The sequence below is a fragment of the Humulus lupulus genome, chromosome 1 (assembly GCF_963169125.1).
Source record: "Humulus lupulus chromosome 1, drHumLupu1.1, whole genome shotgun sequence".
NCBI classification, from domain to species: domain Eukaryota; kingdom Viridiplantae; phylum Streptophyta; class Magnoliopsida; order Rosales; family Cannabaceae; genus Humulus; species Humulus lupulus.
In genome coordinates this window covers 9,494,928-9,516,999 of record NC_084793.1, presented here as the reverse complement: position 1 = coordinate 9,516,999, position 22,072 = coordinate 9,494,928, and the positions used below count along the sequence as shown (strand labels likewise).

General features: G+C 28.7%; 1 protein-coding gene across 1 annotated transcript; it reads right to left on the bottom strand.

Moving 5' to 3' along the window:
• Positions 1 to 19,880: 19,880 nt before the first annotated feature.
• On the bottom strand, positions 19,881 to 20,781 carry LOC133834495 (LOB domain-containing protein 29-like). Its single transcript, XM_062264165.1, has 3 exons — positions 20,503 to 20,781; positions 20,110 to 20,402; positions 19,881 to 20,031 (listed from the first exon to the last, which is right to left on the bottom strand). Exons 1-3 carry the CDS (start codon positions 20,779 to 20,781, stop codon positions 19,881 to 19,883), a joined length of 723 nt encoding a protein of 240 aa, XP_062120149.1.
• Positions 20,782 to 22,072: the final 1,291 nt, after the last annotated feature.

Sequence of the window (22,072 nt, the reverse complement as noted above, 5' to 3'; positions counted from 1 at the left end):
TGTCAGTTCGTAAAAGGAGTTAGACTTCCTGATGGCTTCGGTTCAAATTTCTCTAAGAAAATACCTGATAATGATGGGAACATTGTTGGGTTGAAATCTCATGATTGTCACATTCTTATGCAACGTCTGTTGACGGTAAGAGTTCGAGGTTGCTTGGATAAGTCTATTTCAAAGACAATCATTGAGCTTTTCAATTTCTTTAAGTAAATTTGTGCTCGTACATTGGTTGTTAAGGACATGGAGAATGCAAAAGATCAAGTGATACAAATTTTGTGCAAGCTAGAGTTAATTTTTCCTCCAGCATTTTTTGACATAATGATTAATTTAATTCTTCATTTACCACAAGAACCTATCCTTGGAGGACTAGTTTACATGAGGTGGATGTATCTGTTTGAGCGATATATGAATAAGTTGAAAAGTTTTGTCAGGAATAAGGCGTCCCCTGAAGGTTCTATAGCGGAGGGTTATATTATCGATGAATCTTTGGCTTTTTGTTCACAATATCTTCAGGGCGTACAGACTAAATTTAATCGTCCGGAAAGGAATGCGGATATTGTTATTCCTAAAAGACATTTGTCTGTTTTTGAATCACAATGTCGTCCAAGTAGCAAAAAGAATATCATATCCCTTGACTAGCTTCATCGAAAAGAAGCGGAGTGGTTTGTACTCAACAATTGCCCTGAAATCCAACCATATATGGAGTAAGTGGCTCAACACATATATGAATTTATAAAATTTAATTTGTAGCAAGCTATTTTGTTACCGTAATCCTTGTGTTATAAAGTGAATGCCTTCGAGAAAATTCAAACATAAATCTTCAAAAAGATTTTCTTAGCTGGTTTAAATTGAAGGTAAATTATCGAAACTGTAGAATTCTTACGAAATTCGTTTCAATTAATACTCATCTAATTGTGTTTTCTTTTTTTGTGTCATACTCTATAGATGGGTCATTTGCGACAAGTACAGTCCATTGAGTATACTGATGAATTATTTGCTTTAGCAAATTGGTCCAATCAGAATGCATACTCCTACACTGCTTGCATTGTTAATAGTGTGAAGTTTTTGGTACATAGTCGTGACAAAATACGTACCACTCAAAATAGTGGATTTTCGGTGCCAGTAACTGATGATTTCACTTTCTATGACCAACTTGATGAGAATGTAGAGTTATGCTATTCCCATGGTTACTTGATAGTATTGTTTCGATGCAAATGGTGCAATACCGATGTAAGCAAGGGTCGAAATGTGACTGAGAATTGTTAGAAGTATGTCCGAAAAGCATGTAAAAGACATTTGTTATTTCTATGAATAAATAAATAAAATGGTTTATTATTGTTATATATTTAGATTATTAAATTATTATTTGAATAATTTTGTAAATATCAGAAAAATTTTATATTCATTATTGAGGATGTGATTTTGTATTAGTACGAGAGAATTAATATCACATGAATGAATAAAAATAGTCAACAACAACAAATTGAAGTTATGGAATTATTTAATTGGGGTTGTAAGTACGGTTTGATGAGTATCATGATGATACAAATAATTTAGATTCGGATTATTGATGTGGTAAGACATCTCGGTATATGTGCTTTATATAATATGATTATATATGACAATGACCGATATGAATAAAAGTCTTTATCTAAAAACTATTTAATAATAAAGACTTGTACTTCATATCATAACTGATGATCATTTATAGATCAACCTAAATCTTGAGTGTTCATGAACTCCTGTTCATGTTTATTAAATCTTTTGATTCATTCGTTAATGTCTCTTCGTAGAATGAGGCTAATGACTTTTGTTTTGGAGATTTAATATCATGGATGGCTGGGAACATGTATCAACAATACGGAATCTAATCTTTCATAGTAGATCGTATATTAGTTTCCTTAAGGGTTAATTCTGGAACTGAATGATTTTGAGCTCAAATCTATAATTGGATTATAGATTAATTATTCACTAGTGAATTAATGGTACTTAAGGAATAAGAAGTAAATTAGAAAGGTAAAATGTCAATTCTTCCATTCTAATTTATAAACTAATTAATTAGAGGGTTGAACTATTGTAAGATGATTATATCAATGGACGACTTAAGATAAGATTTATGTAAAAGTATATCTATAACATAAATAGTGCAATTCTGAATTTATAGTGGAGAAATATCATAATTATAAATTAACTATACTGATTAAGGAGTTTAATTATTTAGTTTTAATTTATTGGAGCTTAATGTTATAGGTCCATGGTCCCTGAAATGGCTCAAACAAACACTGACAAAGGTAAATACAAAAATGGGCAAAATGACTTATTTGATAAGTAAAATATTTTTCTCTGCATCAAACATAATTATTGTATAATTATATGTAATTAATTAATTATTTTATTTAACAAAAATATAATTAATTTTGAATTAATTTATTTTTGGGATTTTTATTATTTAAATAATAATAAAAATTGGGAAAAATCACATGCCTTCCCTGGCATGTGGTACACGTGTAGCACAGTGCACATTCACTGTGCTACACGCATAAGAAGCTCTTGGTAGTTTCTTGGTTCCACAAGTTTAGTTATTTAAATATTAAATAAATAATGAGATATTGTAAAATGATTAAAATATTATTATTTAAACATAATCTGATAATTGATTAGTTATTTTCAAATTGTTTAAAATAACTAATATTTTATTTTTAATATATTGGATATATTAAATATAGGATATCAGTTTTTCAAAACAATACTTTTCACGGATAGAAAAAAATATCGTGAAATCTCTCTGAGAGAAAGAGAACAGTGTTACAAGCATAGGTCACTGTTCTTCACAAACTTAGGTCCAAACTTTATCAGATCTCATGTATTGAGAATATCTGATAAATAGATTTTGCCTATTATTTTGTATGGCGAGCCCACATTCGTTCTTTGTGTGCTGAGAATATTTTGGAAGATCTTGGTGTGAGATCTCAAGGATTTTTACCATACAAAAAGATAGCAGCAAGGAAAGGACTTGAAGTAATTTTCTATTCATATCTTTGATTCAATATATATATATGTATGTGAAGAAGTAGATCTAGAAATCTTATGGGGTTAAATTAACAATTTTGATTATTGTTCCGTTGCGTATAATCTCTGATTTGATCTATAAAAACCAACAAGAATAACATCACTAATATCATGATTAATTCTGAATGGTATAAGAGAACGAGCAGTTTATTCTCGCCACTCAAGCAAAACAAGTTTTATACTTGGAAGATCCTTCGCGAAACAAAAATTGGAGGGTAGTAGAAGAAGTCAATCATTGAAAGATCTGAGATCATCCAAGTATCGATGATGATAATGAGGTTGACGTCGTGCATGATAGTACTTCATCAAATTTTGTACTCACTGAGGAATTAGGAGAGTTGGAGGTTATGCCTTTGGATCGACCTGGTCACACCAACATAATTGGGGAAACGTCTCGATCTGTTCCGGATGTGGGTGATGATTTCATCAATGACGATGAGGATGACGAAATTAGTAAAGATGATGTAGAAAGTTTAGATGATGATGTAGGAATTGACATTGATGAGGAATAATATTTTCTTGTGAATATTCTTATTTTATGTTTGATGTGTATGTTTTCAATTCAAGACTTTTCAATCAATATATAACTTTTCTCAACAATGTTTGTTTTTCAATAGTTTCCAATGCATCATCCAAATTTTAATGTGGACGCCCTACATTTTATTACTATTATTTTATAACTGATTTAAAGTTAATAGTTATATAAACTATAAATATATGTCTACTGCTGTTGCTCTTTCTCATGACGGTGGAGCGGGTGATCCTATTCCAGATCCTACACGGGTGCCTACTTCTTGCGAGGCAGGTAATATACTATAACTAGTATATGTTTTATCAATAAATGGTCAATTGTTATTATTTTATACAATTTAATTTTATTGTTTAATTAAAATATGCAGCGGCTGCCGCGAAAAGAAGATGTCGGTCTCGATCAAAAAATTTGCAGCAACTCGTCGATGACAATAAAGGTTCATTGTATCTACAATTTTATCTAAAGAAAGGAACCTACAAAGCATTTGGTGATTTCGGGATATTGTTCATGAGACTTATTGGTAACCTTATTGGTCACCATGTGCCGTTATATTATGATTCATGACAAAGTGTTCCGGATGAGGACAAGATAAGATTGATGCAAAAGATTGAGGTAAAATTATCAACTTATTCACATGTAATGATTTTATAATTTTAAAATTCTAACAAGTTTTAATTTTTTTTGAAGGAAATTTTCATTCTTCCTCGAGGTCTTCCTGAGTGGCGACTAATAGAGACTGACATTGAGCGAAAGTTTCAGGATCGCTACAAGGATAGAAAATGTCGCAAGAAAAAACACTTTGATCAAAATGGAGGGTATGATGATATTGAGACAGCCAGAAAGAATCATCGGAGGAGATGGACAACGAGAGTTGACAGAAGTTGGTTGACATTTTCACCACTCCACAGTTCATGGCACGCCCAAAGGCAAATGCTGCCAATAGAACAAAACAGAAGTATCCAAGTCACCATAGATCGACCTCTTATGCTTTTGCTTGATTTAAGAAGGTAAATAAAAATATGTAGATAATTTGAAATATTTTTAGTTATCTTAATAATAATTTCAATATTTAATCGATATTTTGTTACATTTTGTTTTCTAAAGATGAATCTTTAGACTAAGGAACTGCCCAACATTATTGATACATTCCATAACACGCACTATCACCCGACACGTGGATGGGTGAACACGAATACTAAGAGCGCATATGTAAGCAACTTTCTAAGTTTTGTATATATGTTTATTATTTAATTATATTATGTATTAATTGTCTTGTTTTTAAACTGCAGGATGCCTTGCAGCAAGAAGTTCAAACACAATCCTAATCCCAATCTGAATCTTCAGCAGGAAGTGCCTCTGTCGATGAGACACAAGTTGTCTCGAATGTACTTGGTTAACATCGTGGCCACAATTGAGGTATTGGACGCAAGTTGAAGGGCACTAACACCTTTGCCTCAGGTGCCACCAGATCATCTTCACAGTCAGAGACATCACCATTTACGCCCACCAAAGTCGGCCATCTAATGGTACCAGCTGAGGTTTTCTAGTCCATGGTTCAACATTTCAGTCAAGCCATTATAACCCAGAACAACATTTCCAGCAAATGCAACAATTTATGCAAGCTACAAATCCGAACATCTAAGCTCCACAATTTCAGCCTGTGAACTTGGACATGAATATGATACAATCCATGATGGCGAACTTTCCAAGCTTGGGCCAATTTCCACCATAGCAGCCACAACCACCACAGCAACCCGACGATGATGATGACTTTGTGATTAATTTAGATGATATTTAGTTTGGTTATATTATTCTTTTAAATTTATTAATACTACTTATGTTTTGTTTTTTACATTTTGGAGACTATACTAATTTAAAATTGGTTTTATTAAATAAATAAATTATATTTATTTAATTAATATTTAATATTTATTAATTACATTTTAATTAATATAATTAATTATTTTTCTTAAAATAAATTATATACCTACAACGACGACATGTCGTCGCAGTAGGGTGCTCGCTGAACATGAAAATCTGAGATTTATTTACCCTACGGCGACAACATGTCTTCGCTGCAGGTATATAAACCCAGCCACTCCACAGCAACGACATGTCGTCGCTGTAGATGTTGACGGTCCATGGACCTACATCCACGATATGTGGTCGGTGTAGGAGTTTTTGAAATTTAACTTTTCAAATTTTGCAACCACCTATAGCGACGACATGTCGTCACCATATCCCAGTTCAACCAAAAAAAGGGATTTCCTACTGCGACTGACATGTCGTCGCTGTAGTAAAACCCTACTGCGACGACTGAGTTTTGTTGTCACTATAGGTTGTCGCTGCAGGTATATAAACCCAGCCACTCCACAGCGACAACATGTCGTCGCTGTAAATGTTGACGGTCCATGGACCTACATCCACGATATGTGGTCGGTGTAGGAGTTTTTGAAATTCAACTTTTCAAATTTTGCAACCATCTATAGCGACGACATGTCGTCGCCATATCCCAGTTCAACCAAAATAAGGGATTTCCTACTGCGACTGACATGTCGTCGCTGTAGTAAAATCCTACTGCGACTGACATGTCTTCGCTGTAGTAAAACCCTACTGCGACGACTGAGTTTTGTTGTCACTGTAGATTGTCGCTGCAGGTATATAAACCCATCCACTCCACAGCGACGACATGTCATCGCTGTAGATGTTGATGGTCCATGGACCTACATCCACGATATGTGGTCGGTGTAGGAGTTTTTGAAATTCAACTTTTCAAATTTTGCAACCACCTACAACGATGACATGTCGTCGCCATATCCCAGTTCAACCAAAAAAAGAGATTTCCTACTGCGACTGACATGTCGTCGTTGTAGTAAAACCCTACTGCGACGACTGAGTTTTGTTGTCACTGTAGGTTGTCACTGTGGTCGGTGTAGGAGTTTTTGAAATTCAAATTTTCAAATTTTGCAACCACCTACAACGATGACATGTCGTCGCCATATCCCAGTTCAACCAAAAAAAGAGATTTCCTACTGCGACTGACATGTCGTCGCTGTAGTAAAACCCTACTGCGACGACTGAGTTTTGTTGTCACTGTAGGTTGCTGCACATCCAGACCTACAACGACGCCGTTTTGGCGATGACTTTTGAATTTACAGCGACGACTTTTGTCCAACGCAGGCAAACCAAACCATTAATTATTTCCAACATAAACACATAAATTACTACAACAATATAAGAGTTTTATGACTTTATTTGGGAGATATTAAAAGTCTACAATGTCTCCCATGGGGGGAGACATTGTAAGTGCACATCTCACGTCTCCCAATAGGAGAGGTGAGAAACATCCCACGTCTCCCACTGGTCATCACCATTGCCATTTAGTTATTCCAACCCAACGACTTGCGACATCGCCAGCCACCATCATCAACACCTTAAATTTGTCATCCCATGGACCTCGAGTACACCACACAAAAGGTAATTAAACTCATATCTGATGAAATTGCCACCCTATCCCCTACACTATATTGGTTTTGCGAGAATATGAAAATCTAAAAAATAATAAAGATAATTAAAGAAAGAAGTATTTTATGAGGTTGAAAATCTAATACGCTTTATTGAGATCATTTATCTTTAAATAAAGCACAAATATTACAAAACATTTTAAAATTTAAAATATTCTTAATATAAGCATGTCTAATAAATAACCTAACAACCTAAAGACTTAGTCTATTAATCAATTATTTGAATATTTTTTATACTAAAAATACTAAGGCACGTAAAATCTAACACCATTGCAAACACCATCGCGCGCGATTGGCAAAAGAGGGGTGCTCTCTGACCGACTACTAGGAAAGGCTTGGAGGCTGACTGCAAGAGAAAAAGAGTGTTTGGACTTAATTAGACAGTGAAGAAAAAAAAAAGTGATATGGTGTTTTCAGAAATATGACACATACATTGTAGGGACAAAAAAGATTGGAGACTAATTTTTTACTTATTCATGTGTGTACACAGTGCTTATGAATGAGTCGGGTTTGATAGTATTATCGAGGGAAGAAAAAAACATAATATAAATTTGCATTGATAAACACTTTACCGAAACAAAGAAAGCTAAAAAGTATCAATAAGTAAAAGATACATTGAGGGAGAATAAATGGAATTTATAGTAGGAATTTTGCTATACATCACAAAGTAGAATTTAAACTTTTAAACGATCCACATATTCTTTTTGTCATTGGCCTTTAAAATTTTAGAACTTATATATATATATTAAAAGAACTGAATAATTTATGAAAATCTAATATCAATTTATGCCAAAAAAAAGAAGCTCGGTTAAAAAATTCATACAAGACATGATTTTTCAAAATTGTAGAGTTCTTTGTCAACCATGGATATTTATATATATATATATATATATTTATATAATGACTAATTGATCTGTCGAATTCTTTATCACATATGCATAGGCTCAATTATGATATCAAAACACAAATAAATTCCTTAGATTTGTGGTGTAGTCGGAGATATATTAATTGTCTCATCATTTTGCACAATATATTATTTTTATTCTACCATTTTTTATTCTTTAAAATAATCCTTGGGTTAATTGTAATAACAATTAATACTCCTTGTACATGGATGAGTTTTAGTTCCCTTAAGTGTTGTCTTGTAGGTCCATATGGTCCATGGTAGCAGTTGAGACTTGAGAGACCATCAACAACAACAATATACACTGATAGGAGCCTCTTAACAACTCAACAATAGTTTAATTAATTAGAGAGAGAGAGAGAGAGAGCTTATTAATTTAATATACATATATAACACTAGTGATATTATAAATCCTTTCGTATATGTACTATTATTATTAATTAATTCCTACCAATATATGTCTATATATGGGAGGTTTTGTTGAATGTAATTAATGTATTGTAATTTTTTTTAATAATGATCATAAAATCTCATCATAATTGGAATATATACTTATTAATCTACCAATTATTAATTTATTAATTAACTCACAATGGATGTATTTAGCTAGAGATATAATTGATGATAACAAAATAAATAAAATGTGGCACTTGCTTTTTTAAATAACGAAAAAAAAGTTGGTTGAAGTCTTTGGTCTAACATCTATATTGCATAGTACCTAGTAGAAGAAGCTAGCCGAATATATAAGCCCTTATTTCTATATATATAAAGATTATAATAATTATTTGTACTAGGCCACATATCTCTTTGAGTTTCAATTTTCACTAGTCATGTAAAACAAATAAATAGAAACTAATTGAATAATATATATATATATATATATTAACCATTAATTAATATTACTGAAACGAATTATCAGTGATAACATTTCTGAGTGTAGTTGATGTAATATAGTGATTGTAGTTGGAATCATAATAATAATGATAAGAACAGGTAATAAAAAGGAACCAATTAATACAAAGGACACAAAAAGAAAAAAAGAAAGAAAGGCATATATATTCCAAAAAATGAATGAAACAAAAGATAGTGACACTGGAATACAACTCAAAGCACTATAAACTTAACCATGAAGCTGATATATATATATAAATATATATATATATAGAGAGAGAGAGAGAGAGAAACAATAATAGTAGCATCTCTCGTTTAGGTCAGGGTTTGTCGAGCATTACAGTACAAATAGGCATTTAACTAATCTTATTATTATATATCTTATCGCTAATTAATCACTTTCTTCTGTCACCCATATTTATATATATATATATATATATATATATAGCTCCCAACATGTAGACCTCTCAAAGTTGCATATTTGGTCCCACATCCCAAACCCAATAATGACACTCCAACTATATATAAACATATACATTTTAATTAATCTTTATTACGTACCTCTTTTTCCCATATATGAATTATGAAATTAGTAGCACTAACAACTAGCAAAATCTCTCTCTCTTTCTACACATATATATTTTTATATGTATAGATGTATGTACTGTGTACATACACTTATTCTTAATATGATGGAAAATTGTGTATTGGTTTCACTACACATATACTAATAATAAAGAGTGTGTATATATATTTACACTGCTTTCTACTTTCTAGCGATTATGTAGGGCAATATGTCCAAAGTTTTCAAGCCAAAATGTCTTTCTGTATAAATTTGAAATGCAAATATTATTATTAAATCTGATGATAAGAAAAAAAAAATGAAAGTTTCAGGAACATTTGAACATGAATATAAATATTATATATATTAGAAAATTGTGTTGATCATCAAATTAATTTTATATGGGACGGTGCTCACTGCTCAAGAAGTGGGCGCCTAACAATTAAATATATAATAAATAATTAAAACAAAATCTGATGAATTCATTTCCCAATAACAGTGTTACGTACGCGTAACATTATTAATTATATTACAACATATAATTAGAAAGCAAATTAAGTTATATATATATATGATTATTTTGACAAATTAATTGTATTATTATAATATTATTGGACGTATGTGATTTCAGATCAAGCTGTAGTAGTTTTGTGCATGGCATGGACCTTATTGGAAGCCATTATATTATTATCGCATAAATGGGGAATGAACTCCACTCATGATGATCAGGTCTACTTGTTTGCCACTTAAATATTATATATATAAGCCATGGAAAATTGTTTATAAAAAGAAAATGAATTAAAAGAGAATTTTTGGAGACAATAAGGCATGTTTACTAAAAAGACTCTTAAAATAATATTAATACATATTTATTTATATTGTCGTCCTGAACAATAATAATATCCAACTAATTTTCTCTTTTAATTTAAAGAGAAGACACCGCAAGTCCCATCTTATTATTAATTATAACCCTTTTTTTGTTTTGCTTTTTAATTGCCTTTTAAAAACGGAATTAATAAGCTAAAGCAAATATATACTTTTAATAGCCAAAAAAGAAAAGAAAAAAAAAGAACCCCTCTCTTTTTTGCATTATATATAGTTTAGATTTTTAGAAGGTTTTCTTTAATTTGTAGCTCCATAAATCCCACATATATACCCCATTTGCATAAATTCGTTTGTAGTTTTGATAACACTAATTATAATCATTCTATATTTAATTGTACAGCAAAATGCATGTTGGAAAACTTTTTTTATTTCAAAAAGTGCCGTTTGCCCCATCTTTTTTTATATATATATATATATATACAAGTTTATTGTACTATATACAAACCGTGACGAAGAACTTTCAATCTAATAATCTAATAAGTATATATATATACTTAAATAATATACTAGATATAAATAATCATATATAGAATTTATTAATTATTTTTATTAAATTGATATTAATGTCATATAAATTTTAAATAAATATCTTATTTTAATTAAATAATTTATTTATTTTTGTTTAAATTTATACTTATTCTAGTTTTTAAATTTGGGAGTGACAACAAAAGATTATATATTATATATTTAATATAATATTAAATATTACACATGGATTTTAAATTTAAGTTTCTTGCTAGTTTTTTTTTTAAAATACAATTGTTGCTAATTGAAAGCAGATTATATTATATGTTTAATATGATATTATTCTAATAAGTGAGTTTAAGTTTAATTAAATTTTATTTAAGTTATAAAACGTATGATTTTAATATTTTTAAATAATTATCATTGTAAAATATTTAAAAAATATCATATTTTAATTTGTTTAATTATTTATTATTTTAAAATAATTATCACTATAAAATATCTCAAAAAATATTATTTTAATTTGTTTAATTATTTATTGTTTTTAAATAGTTATTATTATAAAATATCTAAAAAATATCCTATTTTAATTTTTGAGATAATTTATTTTATTTTATTTAATTTAAGTTTAATTTATATTTACAAACTACCGTTAAATATAATAATATTCTGTTATATATAAGAATATTTCGTTAAAGTTAAAAACTATTAAAACTAAAACTATTAAAAAAATAAAAATCTATTAAAACTAAAAATTTCCGTTATCTACACACTTATTATATAGAAAAGATATATCCTGAAATATTTACAGTAGTGAAATGCAATTATTTTGTGAACCAGTCATAAATATAAAATAAAACGTTGCAATTTTTCGATTCATTGATACTATTTAAATAAAACTTTATTGTAATTTTTTTTAGTTCTTATCAATAATTGACGAAGAGATAAAATACAATAAAAAAAATTCTAATTTCATATTTTGAATGATAATAATCGAGTACTAATTAAATTAATTAATATTCAAAATAATAATAAAGCAATAACAATTCACTTTTTACATACCACATATATACAAAAATGTTATAGTTAATAAACACGTGATTAATTATTCAATACTCTGTCCCCCTTTTTAATTAATATGAAAGATTAGTAACTGTTAATTAAGAGTTTAGAAGAGCTAAGCTCAAATATTATTAATTGCATCAGTAAACAAATACTGTAACTGTAGTATATATACGTATATGTTGTGTAGTTCATACATGCATGAATGACCCACACAACACAACCATTAATAATCAAACCCTTAATTAAGATAATTAGTGGATTAATTAATGGTGGGAAGTGCAAGGCATGTTTCTTAAAACGTACGGTAAACCAATTTATATAATACATATTAAAGCAGAAAACTTATTAAAAAAATAAATATATGCTGAACATATATATGGACAAACTAAATGTGGCTAGCTACAATTTTTTACGCAACAGTACTAGAATTATCGGTTTCTTAATTTATTATTTAATTTTCTGACAAGAACTAAAAACCAAGCTAAGAATTAAATTCCACAAGAAAAAGGGAACAAAGCTATTAAATAATAAACTATGAAAGTGCTCTGCCTCTGAGAAAGTCTTATATATATAGGGTATTCTACCGTTAACCACTATACATATATTTAAATATATATATATATAATCTATATAATTACTCCAAGCTCCTTAGCAATATTTTCACTTTTTCAATCTTCTAATCATGGACCACTCTTATATAATTTATATATGAATATTATTTTATATTTTAAAACTAATATATATATATAAATTGAGTTTTGACCTTTTCTATATATATTCAATGAACAATAATGAAATGCTTATCAAGTACTTTTTAATATTTACTTGAGATTTTTTTTCACAACCTAATCATTTGGTGCCACAAAGTCTATAATTAGTGGAATCTATAACATGCGACCCTATAACTCGAAGTACTTTATATTTGGAAAAAAAAGTGAGATATGTATTATGATGAGATATCAACCATATTGTAACTTTTTATTTATTTTTAATATAATTTTGGGTACCGTTTTTCAAAATATATACTTATATGTATATATATATCTATTCTATATAATAAGTGTGTAATAAGTATGTAGATAATGGAAATTTTTAGTTTTAACAGTTTTTTATTTTTTTTAATATTAACTTTAATGGAATATTCTTATATTTAACGGTAGCTCATAAACACTTAAATTTAAATAAAATAAAATAGATAATTAAAAAAATTAAAATATGATATTTTTGAGATATTTTACAATAATAATTATTTAAAAATAATAAATAATTAAACAAATTAAAATGTGATATTTTTGAGATTTTTTACAATAATAATTATTTAAAAATAATAAATAATTAAACAAATTAAAATAAGATATTTTACAATGATAATTATTTAAAAATAATAAAATCATACGTTTTATGACATAAATAAAATTTAATTAAATTTAAACTCACTTATTAGAATAATATCATATTAAACATATAATATAATCTACTGTCAATTAGCAACAAATTTTTTTTTAAAAAAATATAGCAAGAAACTTAAATTTAAAATCAAAGTATAATATTTAATATTACATTAAATATATAATATATAATCTTTTGTTGTCACTCCCAAATTCAAAAACTATAACAAACATAAACTTAAATAAAAATAAATAAATTATTTACTTAAAATAAAATATTTATTTGAAATTTATATGACATTAGTATAAATTTAATAAAAATAATTAATAAATTCTATAAATAAAACTATGCAAACATGTATATTGTGCGTTGCTTGTATCTAGTATATATATATATGATACATAGATTCTCTTATTACAAAAATATAATAATATACAATTTTTCACGAAGATAATTTTTAAAATTGACCTAGAAATATTACTACATATCATGCAAAATAATATAAATTTCCTACATTTCTATATATAATGATCAATCCACAACACATTGATCTCCAACTTGATAATAGTCTACCGAACAATACATCTTCGACATAACTTTGAAGGGAAGAAGTGTCGAACCTCACTATAACAACGGGGGAGACACACATACCACTACCATCAGCCTTAAGGGAGAAGAATAAGCCATCAATATTTGGGTCACCAAATAGACCACAAGTATATACATATATATTTTTAATATATACATAAATGGGGCTTGGGGGATATATTTGAACCCCAACCTTGGCTAAATGTGTCACCCACCACCCTTTTATATAGCGGTATTCTAACAAACAAATTTCCATTTCAATCTTGGTCAAAATTCACAATTATACTAATCTTGAAAGCATTAAATTTAAAATTCTATATACTTTTAGTTAAGTTGTATCTATTCATGTGGATGAAAAGAACAAAAAATAATAATTAATAAATGCATTTTCTTAATCTTTGCACATAAATCAGTAAGCAGTTCACGCTTTGTTAAATCTACCAAAATATGCTTAATGATTTTTGCTGCATCAAATTAATATAAAATGTGATTTGGCCGGAAAAAAAAAACTTAGTATTTTAAGTATAACATTTTAGGATACTTCTACAGTGCATACTTTTTGTGTTTTCGGCGCGATATTTTTTTATGACAGTGTTTATTGTAGTTATTTAGAGTATCCTGCCAATTTTCAAAAAATTCTAAATAATTTACCATGTCGAAAACTAAGTACAAACAAGTTATTGCATGCGTGACTAATTTTTTTTATGCGCGCGGAAAATAACATGTTTGAACCTAATTTTCGGCACGGTAAATTATTCGAAATTTCCTGAAAATTTACAGATGTTCTAAATAACTACAATATACACGATCATACAAAAAAAACTCTCCAAAAATTGTTCATGAGTTGCAAAACACAAAAAATATGCACCATAAAATTATATTAACATTTTATATTACTTATTAATTTTTAGTGGTAAAACTAATTTTTTAGTAATTTAAGTACAACATATTTTCCAAACTATTTGCTTTGCTATATCTTTTTTTTTCTTTCCATGTAGAGATTTCCCAAATATTGATTTATGCTATTATTATATTATTATGTAAATTTAATCATGAGATGTAGACTTGTCCGTTGAAAAAGTGGTGCTTATTAATTGATTGGAAACTTTATAGTCGACAAATTAATAGTGAAAGGAAAGAAAGAAAAAATAAAGAGTAAAATGGACAAAAGAAGACAAAAGTTAAGGAAGAGCCGTGGCCCGTGGATACTTATAATAAACAAACAAACACATTATTCCTCGGGATTGCGGTGCATCGCACGTGCCAAATAGGAAAACGAAACTCGAATCATAAATAATATGCATTGAACTTTGATATTGACACACCACACGAGGCCTCTCTCTCTCTCTCTCTTTTATTTATTTATTTATTCCTATGCTATTGGTGGGTCCCACTCGAGCAATTCTCCACGTCACCACCGCCTACAGCTTTAGGAAAACGATAAAACTAGAGTCTAGTCTGTCTAGAGTCATGCTCTTTATTTAAATAAATAAAACTATTACTTTGTTGTTTGTTTAATCGTGTGGAATAATGGCGTACGTGCCAACCAAAAATGTTATAGTGAGAAAACTATATAGGAACCATACAAGATTATGGTCAATACATAACATAACCTCACATATTAATATTATTATTGGTACTATAAGTTAACTTATTAATTAACACCAATTAATGTCATATTCTATTGAGCTTTTGGGGAGAGGATACCCTGCCCATTTTTCTTTTTTGTTTTAACTTTATAGAAACCCACAAAGAAAATAATAATAAATTGACGATATACGAGCAAACTTATATATATATATGATAATTCTTTTACAGATGTTTCACTTTAAGCTTTATTAGTAGGATTCTCAGTGTTTTCGACTTGTGAATAGTTTTCGGTGCGATTTTTTTTATGACTGTGTATATTGTAGCTATTTAGAGCATCCTGCAAATTTTAAAAAAATTATGAATAGTTTAAAGTACCAAAAACTAGATTCAAACATGTTGCTTTCCACGCGCATAAAAAAAATTAGTCATGCGTGCAACAATATGTTTGAACTTAATTTTCGTTACTGTAAATTATTCGAAATTTTTTAAAAATTTGCAGGATACTCTAAATAACTACAATATACACGGTCATAAAAAAAATCGCGTCGAAAACTGTTCACGGGTTGAGAATAATAAGAGCTCAACGAATAAAGTTTAAAGTGAAACCCTTATAAAAAAATTTCATTATATTATTAGGATGTTATTTCTATGTATTTTTCTATTTTATGATCACCTAGTGTTGTCAGAGAATCATCACCTACCGCGGTTATATTAGGTAATAATAATTTCTTCTTCGATTCTCTCATATATGTATCATTGGACAGAACAAATTAAATTAAACAAGAACCAGCCAAAACCTTGAGTAAATTATATATATTATTGATTATAATTTCTAATAAGATTTTATTAGAGATCGGTTGGTATATTAATAATATATATATATATATATATTAAAAGGAAAACAAAATTGGTGGAAAATGTTTGGTTCAAATGTGTTGTTTGTCAAATTATTAAGACCAGTCAAGCCGACACCAAGGTTGCACATGGGGCCATATTGCACGTGTGTGGATGATTACTAATAACTAGATAACGAATCATCATAAGTTTCTTTATTATATTTTCTTTTCCTTCTCAATCTAGCTAGCTAACAAAATAATTAAAATACTTAAATGTATAAATATTTTCTAAGGTAGTAGTAGTGTAGTCTCTAAACACATAATTAACTAATAATATCAAAAAATAATGTCACACAAACGTACGTGTGATCCATATATAAATATATATATATATATATATATTATACTTGGAAATTATAAACAATAACACCATCAATGAATTAATCAACTCAACAAGATTTGATGTTTAATATTTGAGAATCCAATAAGGTATATGAAGTTGTTATTGTTCATGTGCTAGCAAGTTTGAAACTTTTTTGCAACATGTATAAATATAAATATATATAAACGTGTGATATATATATATATATATTATGCTTAAAATTGAAAGTGACTTGGTCTCTTGGCATAGAAACATATTGGCTTTCGTCTCACATCACAAACATCAAAACGCTCTAGCTCTTGCTTAGACATATATAGCAAAAGAAACTTCATTTTCAGAAGAATAATTTTATAATTTATTCCCCTTTATATTTCTAGAACCCATACGTAGAATAATGAGGTAGATAAGATTTTTTAAAGTTAAGTGTAGTTTGAATAAGAGACAAAATTTCAAAGTCCAACCCTTATTACAGGGAACGGGTGATGATTTATATCATTTTTATTTTTTAGTAGTGAAAACAGTAAGGACAACAATGAGGCCGGGGTGTCATTTATAAAAGAAAGAGGGGTTTAAAAGAAAGATTAGGAAAAAGACACTTTTTTTTCCTTAATTATTTTTATGAAGATGAATATTATTATTGAGATGAGAGATGATGTTTTCAATGACTTTATTAGCAAGAAAGCTATATCTAGTCATCACAAGTGGACAGAACATCTAGGAGAACCAAAATAAATTTATTAGGTCCATGAGGTTAGAACTTAGAAGTAATAATATTAACTTTATTTGGAAGATTATTTGACTAATCTTTATTTAACATGTTGCTATGATATAGAAATGTAGTCCTTGTTTGTTTCTGATTATAGAGCTATAGGGGGTCGAGTTTTATTTGACTGAAAATTAATAACTACTTTAAAGTTTCTTTCTTCGACTTCTTTTTCTCTCTTTAATTAGTCGCTAAACCTTGAAAGTTCAGCAAAAGTTTTTTTTTTTTCCTTCTTTTGTCTCACATTGAGTGTTTGCGTGTATGTGTATATATAATTTGCTTTAGTTAACAGTAACTCAGCTGTTAATACTTTGGGGAAAGAGTTTGAAAATTTGGTCGAGCTAGTTATCTATCAACCTAAAATTAGGTAATATTAAGCTTCCAGTATCATAATAAATTAATATAATAGATTTTAAAGTTGCATTGGAACTCCTAGTGCTTTTTTAGAAAAGGTGATCATATATATATATATATATATATATATACCCTCTTTATATGCAGTAGCACTATATTCTTAATTATCCAATATATATTGTGTTTGTGATCGACTTGTTAGCTATACCTATATGTATATGTTTGTTGTTTAATATTGAAGGGAACATAGATTTTGTCATCTATTCTATATAGATTAAACATGATTTCAAGGAAGAGTAGTGTTTACATATATATATATATATATATATCCTGATAAAATAATTATATATATTTTAAATCAAAGCTGGTAGGAATCAAGAAATTTTATGTATATAAATGACGATGTATACTGTAACTATTTAGAACATCTTACAAATTTTTTAAAAATTCTGAATAAATTATTATGATACCGAAAACATTGTTTATTCTGTTTGTTGCACGCGTGTTTACCTTTTTGTGTACGCGTGTAAAATTTGACAGTTTGAACATTATTTTTGGCTTTATAAACTATTCAGAATTTGTTGGAAATTTGCGCGATATTCTAAATGACTACAACGTACATTGTCGTATACACAAATTTGAGATTATAACTATTAAAATGCTGAAAATAAAAAAAAAAAATACACCGGTCTATCAAAAAAATGGATTCATTGTATCACTCCTACATATAATATTAAGATATTTAATCACAGTAATAATAACATGTATTGACAAATTACAATGCATTAAATTCGAAATACGAGATTGACAGAATTTATTAATGCCCAATGAGCACATTTTGCACCAAAAACATTACACGAAGAAAATGATAAATTTCGATATGTTTATTCAATAAATAATAATACTGACCATGATGATGATCAGCTAATAAAAACGAATAGTGATTATCACTCCTATGATGATGATACGACTGAATTTGGCCTCCATTTGGAGAAATATATTATATATTGCTTCAAGAAGACTTAATTATCAGACTATTATTATTATGATCTTAGATATATAACATATATATGGTACATGTTGAATGTATTTTATTATTATTATAGCTTTGAAAACTTCTTTGACACAATAATAAGATTAATATTTAATTGCTAAAAAAACGCTTATATTCTGATGATGTATATGATGCATAACCATACATGCATATATATATATATATATATTAGTGTAATATATGGCACTTATACCCTTATAATTTCCAATTTTTTTCCTGAGTGCTAATCAGGTAACTGCCAGATATTGCTACACACATATAACTCAGAGAGCACATGCCATAATTCTCAAAAAGATAATGAAGAGACATCTATATATTAATAATATATATATTATTATATTAATTATAGCTGATCTCTTTCAAGAATAAACTTTTTACTTCATTATTGCTAATATTCCCTGCCTAAATAGCTGGCCAAGAACCCCATTTTGTACTTGAATCTATCTGTATGTGTTATTCCACAACTACATTTTTACATATGCATGTAAGACTATTAAAGAGAAACTTTGTATGTGTCATTGCACAACTACATTTTTACAGAGCTTAGTTTCTACATGTAAGAGAAACTATTTGTTGAATGCATGTCTTAATATAAAGTCAACAATTTCAAAAGTAATGGTTGATTTGGTCTGCATTTCATATATATCATAACTAGGTATAAATAATTAAAAAGAAGAAAAAAAATTGAGTTTAAACAAATCTCAACCAATCAGAGAAGATGTAGTTAGGAATAGTACCACAGTACCAAATTTTCGATCCTTTCTATATATAGAGATACATAACATATATATATATAGTATTGAGTAATACTTTCTTGGCTATATTAATCACCAATAATAATTGCCCTCAGAAATATTAAAGCATCTCTAGGGTTTTCATGAAATCGACCATCGCTAGCAGTAGTAGTACTTGATCATGTACTGCATTAACATATATATATATATTATTGAAAAAACTAGAAAAATCCTTAATAATAATATTCTAATATATATCTAATTATTGTGAAATATTTATGTAATAATGATTTTTCTCATGAATGGCGGGTATAGCTAAAAGGCACTGACTCATGATGATGATGATGATGGTGATGATCGTCGGAGTAGTCTTGAAAATCCATTTGCCTGTTCACCGCTTGTTGGAGGCTATCTAGTGAGGACATGTAGTGGTAAGCCTCATCAAACCTCCCCATATTATTACTATTATTATGATTTTGATTATAAAACTGATCATTATTATTATTATTTTCTTCTGATCCAAACATTGAATTCTCACAGCTACTACTCCCACCAGAGTTAGAATTCAATGGCGCTGGCTTGTTCTCAGTGTAAGGCATCGCATGTGAAGCGTTATAAGTCTCACTCGTGACCATGTTGGGATTAAATTGAGGCGTAGTCATCATCATCATCATGTTAGTTTCTGATTGAAACCAATTCTGAACATCTTTGATGTACTTTTCATTAGGGTTTTCATTACTACCAATGCCAGAGCTGTTCCCAAAGTTTTGAGCCGCTTGTTCCTTGATCGATGCTAGTTGTGCTTGTAGATTAATAACCTATAAGATAGCACACAAAATATTCAATTCGATTACATAATTACAAATCAATAAATCATCATCAAAACATACAAAATCTTGAAATTATTTATAATATTACCTGTTGTTGAAGAGCAAAGATATGTGAAACGCAGCCATAGATGGGATCTTTAAGCCTAGCTTGAGCTTCATATGAGATGGTTACAGCAGCCCCAGGACGATCACTAACAGGAAGATGAGTTAGAAGCTTAGACACATTGCTTGCGCCAAAGACCTTGTGAATGGCAGCAAAGTGAGAAGCACCTTGTTCATGGCAGAAATAAGGTGCAAAAATGCAGCCTCGTATGCATTTTCTTCTCAAGAATTTGCAGGCTCCACATGGAGAACCAGAACCTGTCATATCTTCAAATACTAATTCTAATAATAATAATAACGATTGAAAATTGAAAGAGGGTTTTTCGATGATGATTTTTGGAGTGCAATTTTTGCTCTTAATTTATAAAGCTTTTTGGCTAGAGCAAGATCCATATTCCCCTGTATATAAAGACTAGAGGAGATAGGGGTGTGGTGATTTGTGTATTAATTAATAATCAATAATTAATTGCATTAGGTTCCCTTAATGGCTGACATATTTCTTTATTTAATTAACTCTAATTCACACACCCCACCCCTTTTTCTGACTCAAAATTTCGAAGTAAAAAAGAGCTAGCTACTATACATAAACCAAACCCATTTTGATTTGCTTGCTAATATATCTCACCCATTATTCATGTCTCTATAAATATAAATATATATATTTTTGAAATAATATTTTTTTTTTCTTATATATATGCAGTGATGGGTGCACCTATGTATAAGTGGTTGATTAAGCTGGAATCTAATCTGAGAGAATGAGTACAAATATTTGTATATTAATTAGTGATCTTCTTTAGATGCTTATTCTTATCACACAATATATTTAAGCATGGGACTTTGCAAACTCCAATAATATTAATATTCAGTTCAACCATTTAAAGTAGTTTCACTATATTTAATTTTCAGTTCATTTAGCAAAAAATAAATAAAAAAATAATATCTATGAGTAACACTGAATATATATACAGTACATAGACAATTGTCACATGCATGCATATATACATATAGATATAAATAACAGCTGGCAAAAAGTGGGATACCATTAATTGAGAAATTAATGTCATTAATAAGAAGTAATCAACTTTTTATCTCTGGTTCTTTTCCGCGTAAAATGACTTCAATGCTGGCCCAGTTTTATTTTAACTTCATTATATTTTTGTGCCTAGTCTTAGATTGGCTTTTTATAACTCTTAACTATATATATATATATATATAATATTACCATGACAATGAATAAAGCAAGACAGAACTTGAAATTTGACTAAACCTGAAAGGAAATTTTCTGTCAGTTTATTATTGGAATATATATATATATCACTTTTTTTCACATGATAATACTGCATATATGTCACATTAGCCAACACTTGCTCAATGTTTTTTGTTAGTTTATTATAATAGAGCTCGAAGATTCAGCTAATTTTCTATTCTATGAATTATATTGCTGGGACCCATTAATAAAATCCAAACAAAGAATTAGTCAAGTTGTCAAATAGTTAGCATGCATGTCACACTCATTGGAATTATAATTAATTTCTCGATCCTAACCCTAGCTAGAG

What these genes read in the sequence shown, in the direction of transcription:
- LOC133834495 (XM_062264165.1), bottom strand. Translation starts at nt 20,781, where the DNA reads ATGACAGGTTCTGGTTCTCCATGTGGAGCCTGCAAATTCTTGAGAAGA. An exon ending in TCTTTGCTCTTCAACAACAG is followed by an intron (nt 20,403 to 20,502) that starts GTAATATTATAA and finishes GCTATCTTATAG; the next exon opens with GTTATTAATCTACAAGCACA. An exon ending in AGTAGCTGTGAGAATTCAAT is followed by an intron (nt 20,032 to 20,109) that starts GTTTGGATCAGA and finishes TAATATGGGGAG; the next exon opens with GTTTGATGAGGCTTACCACT.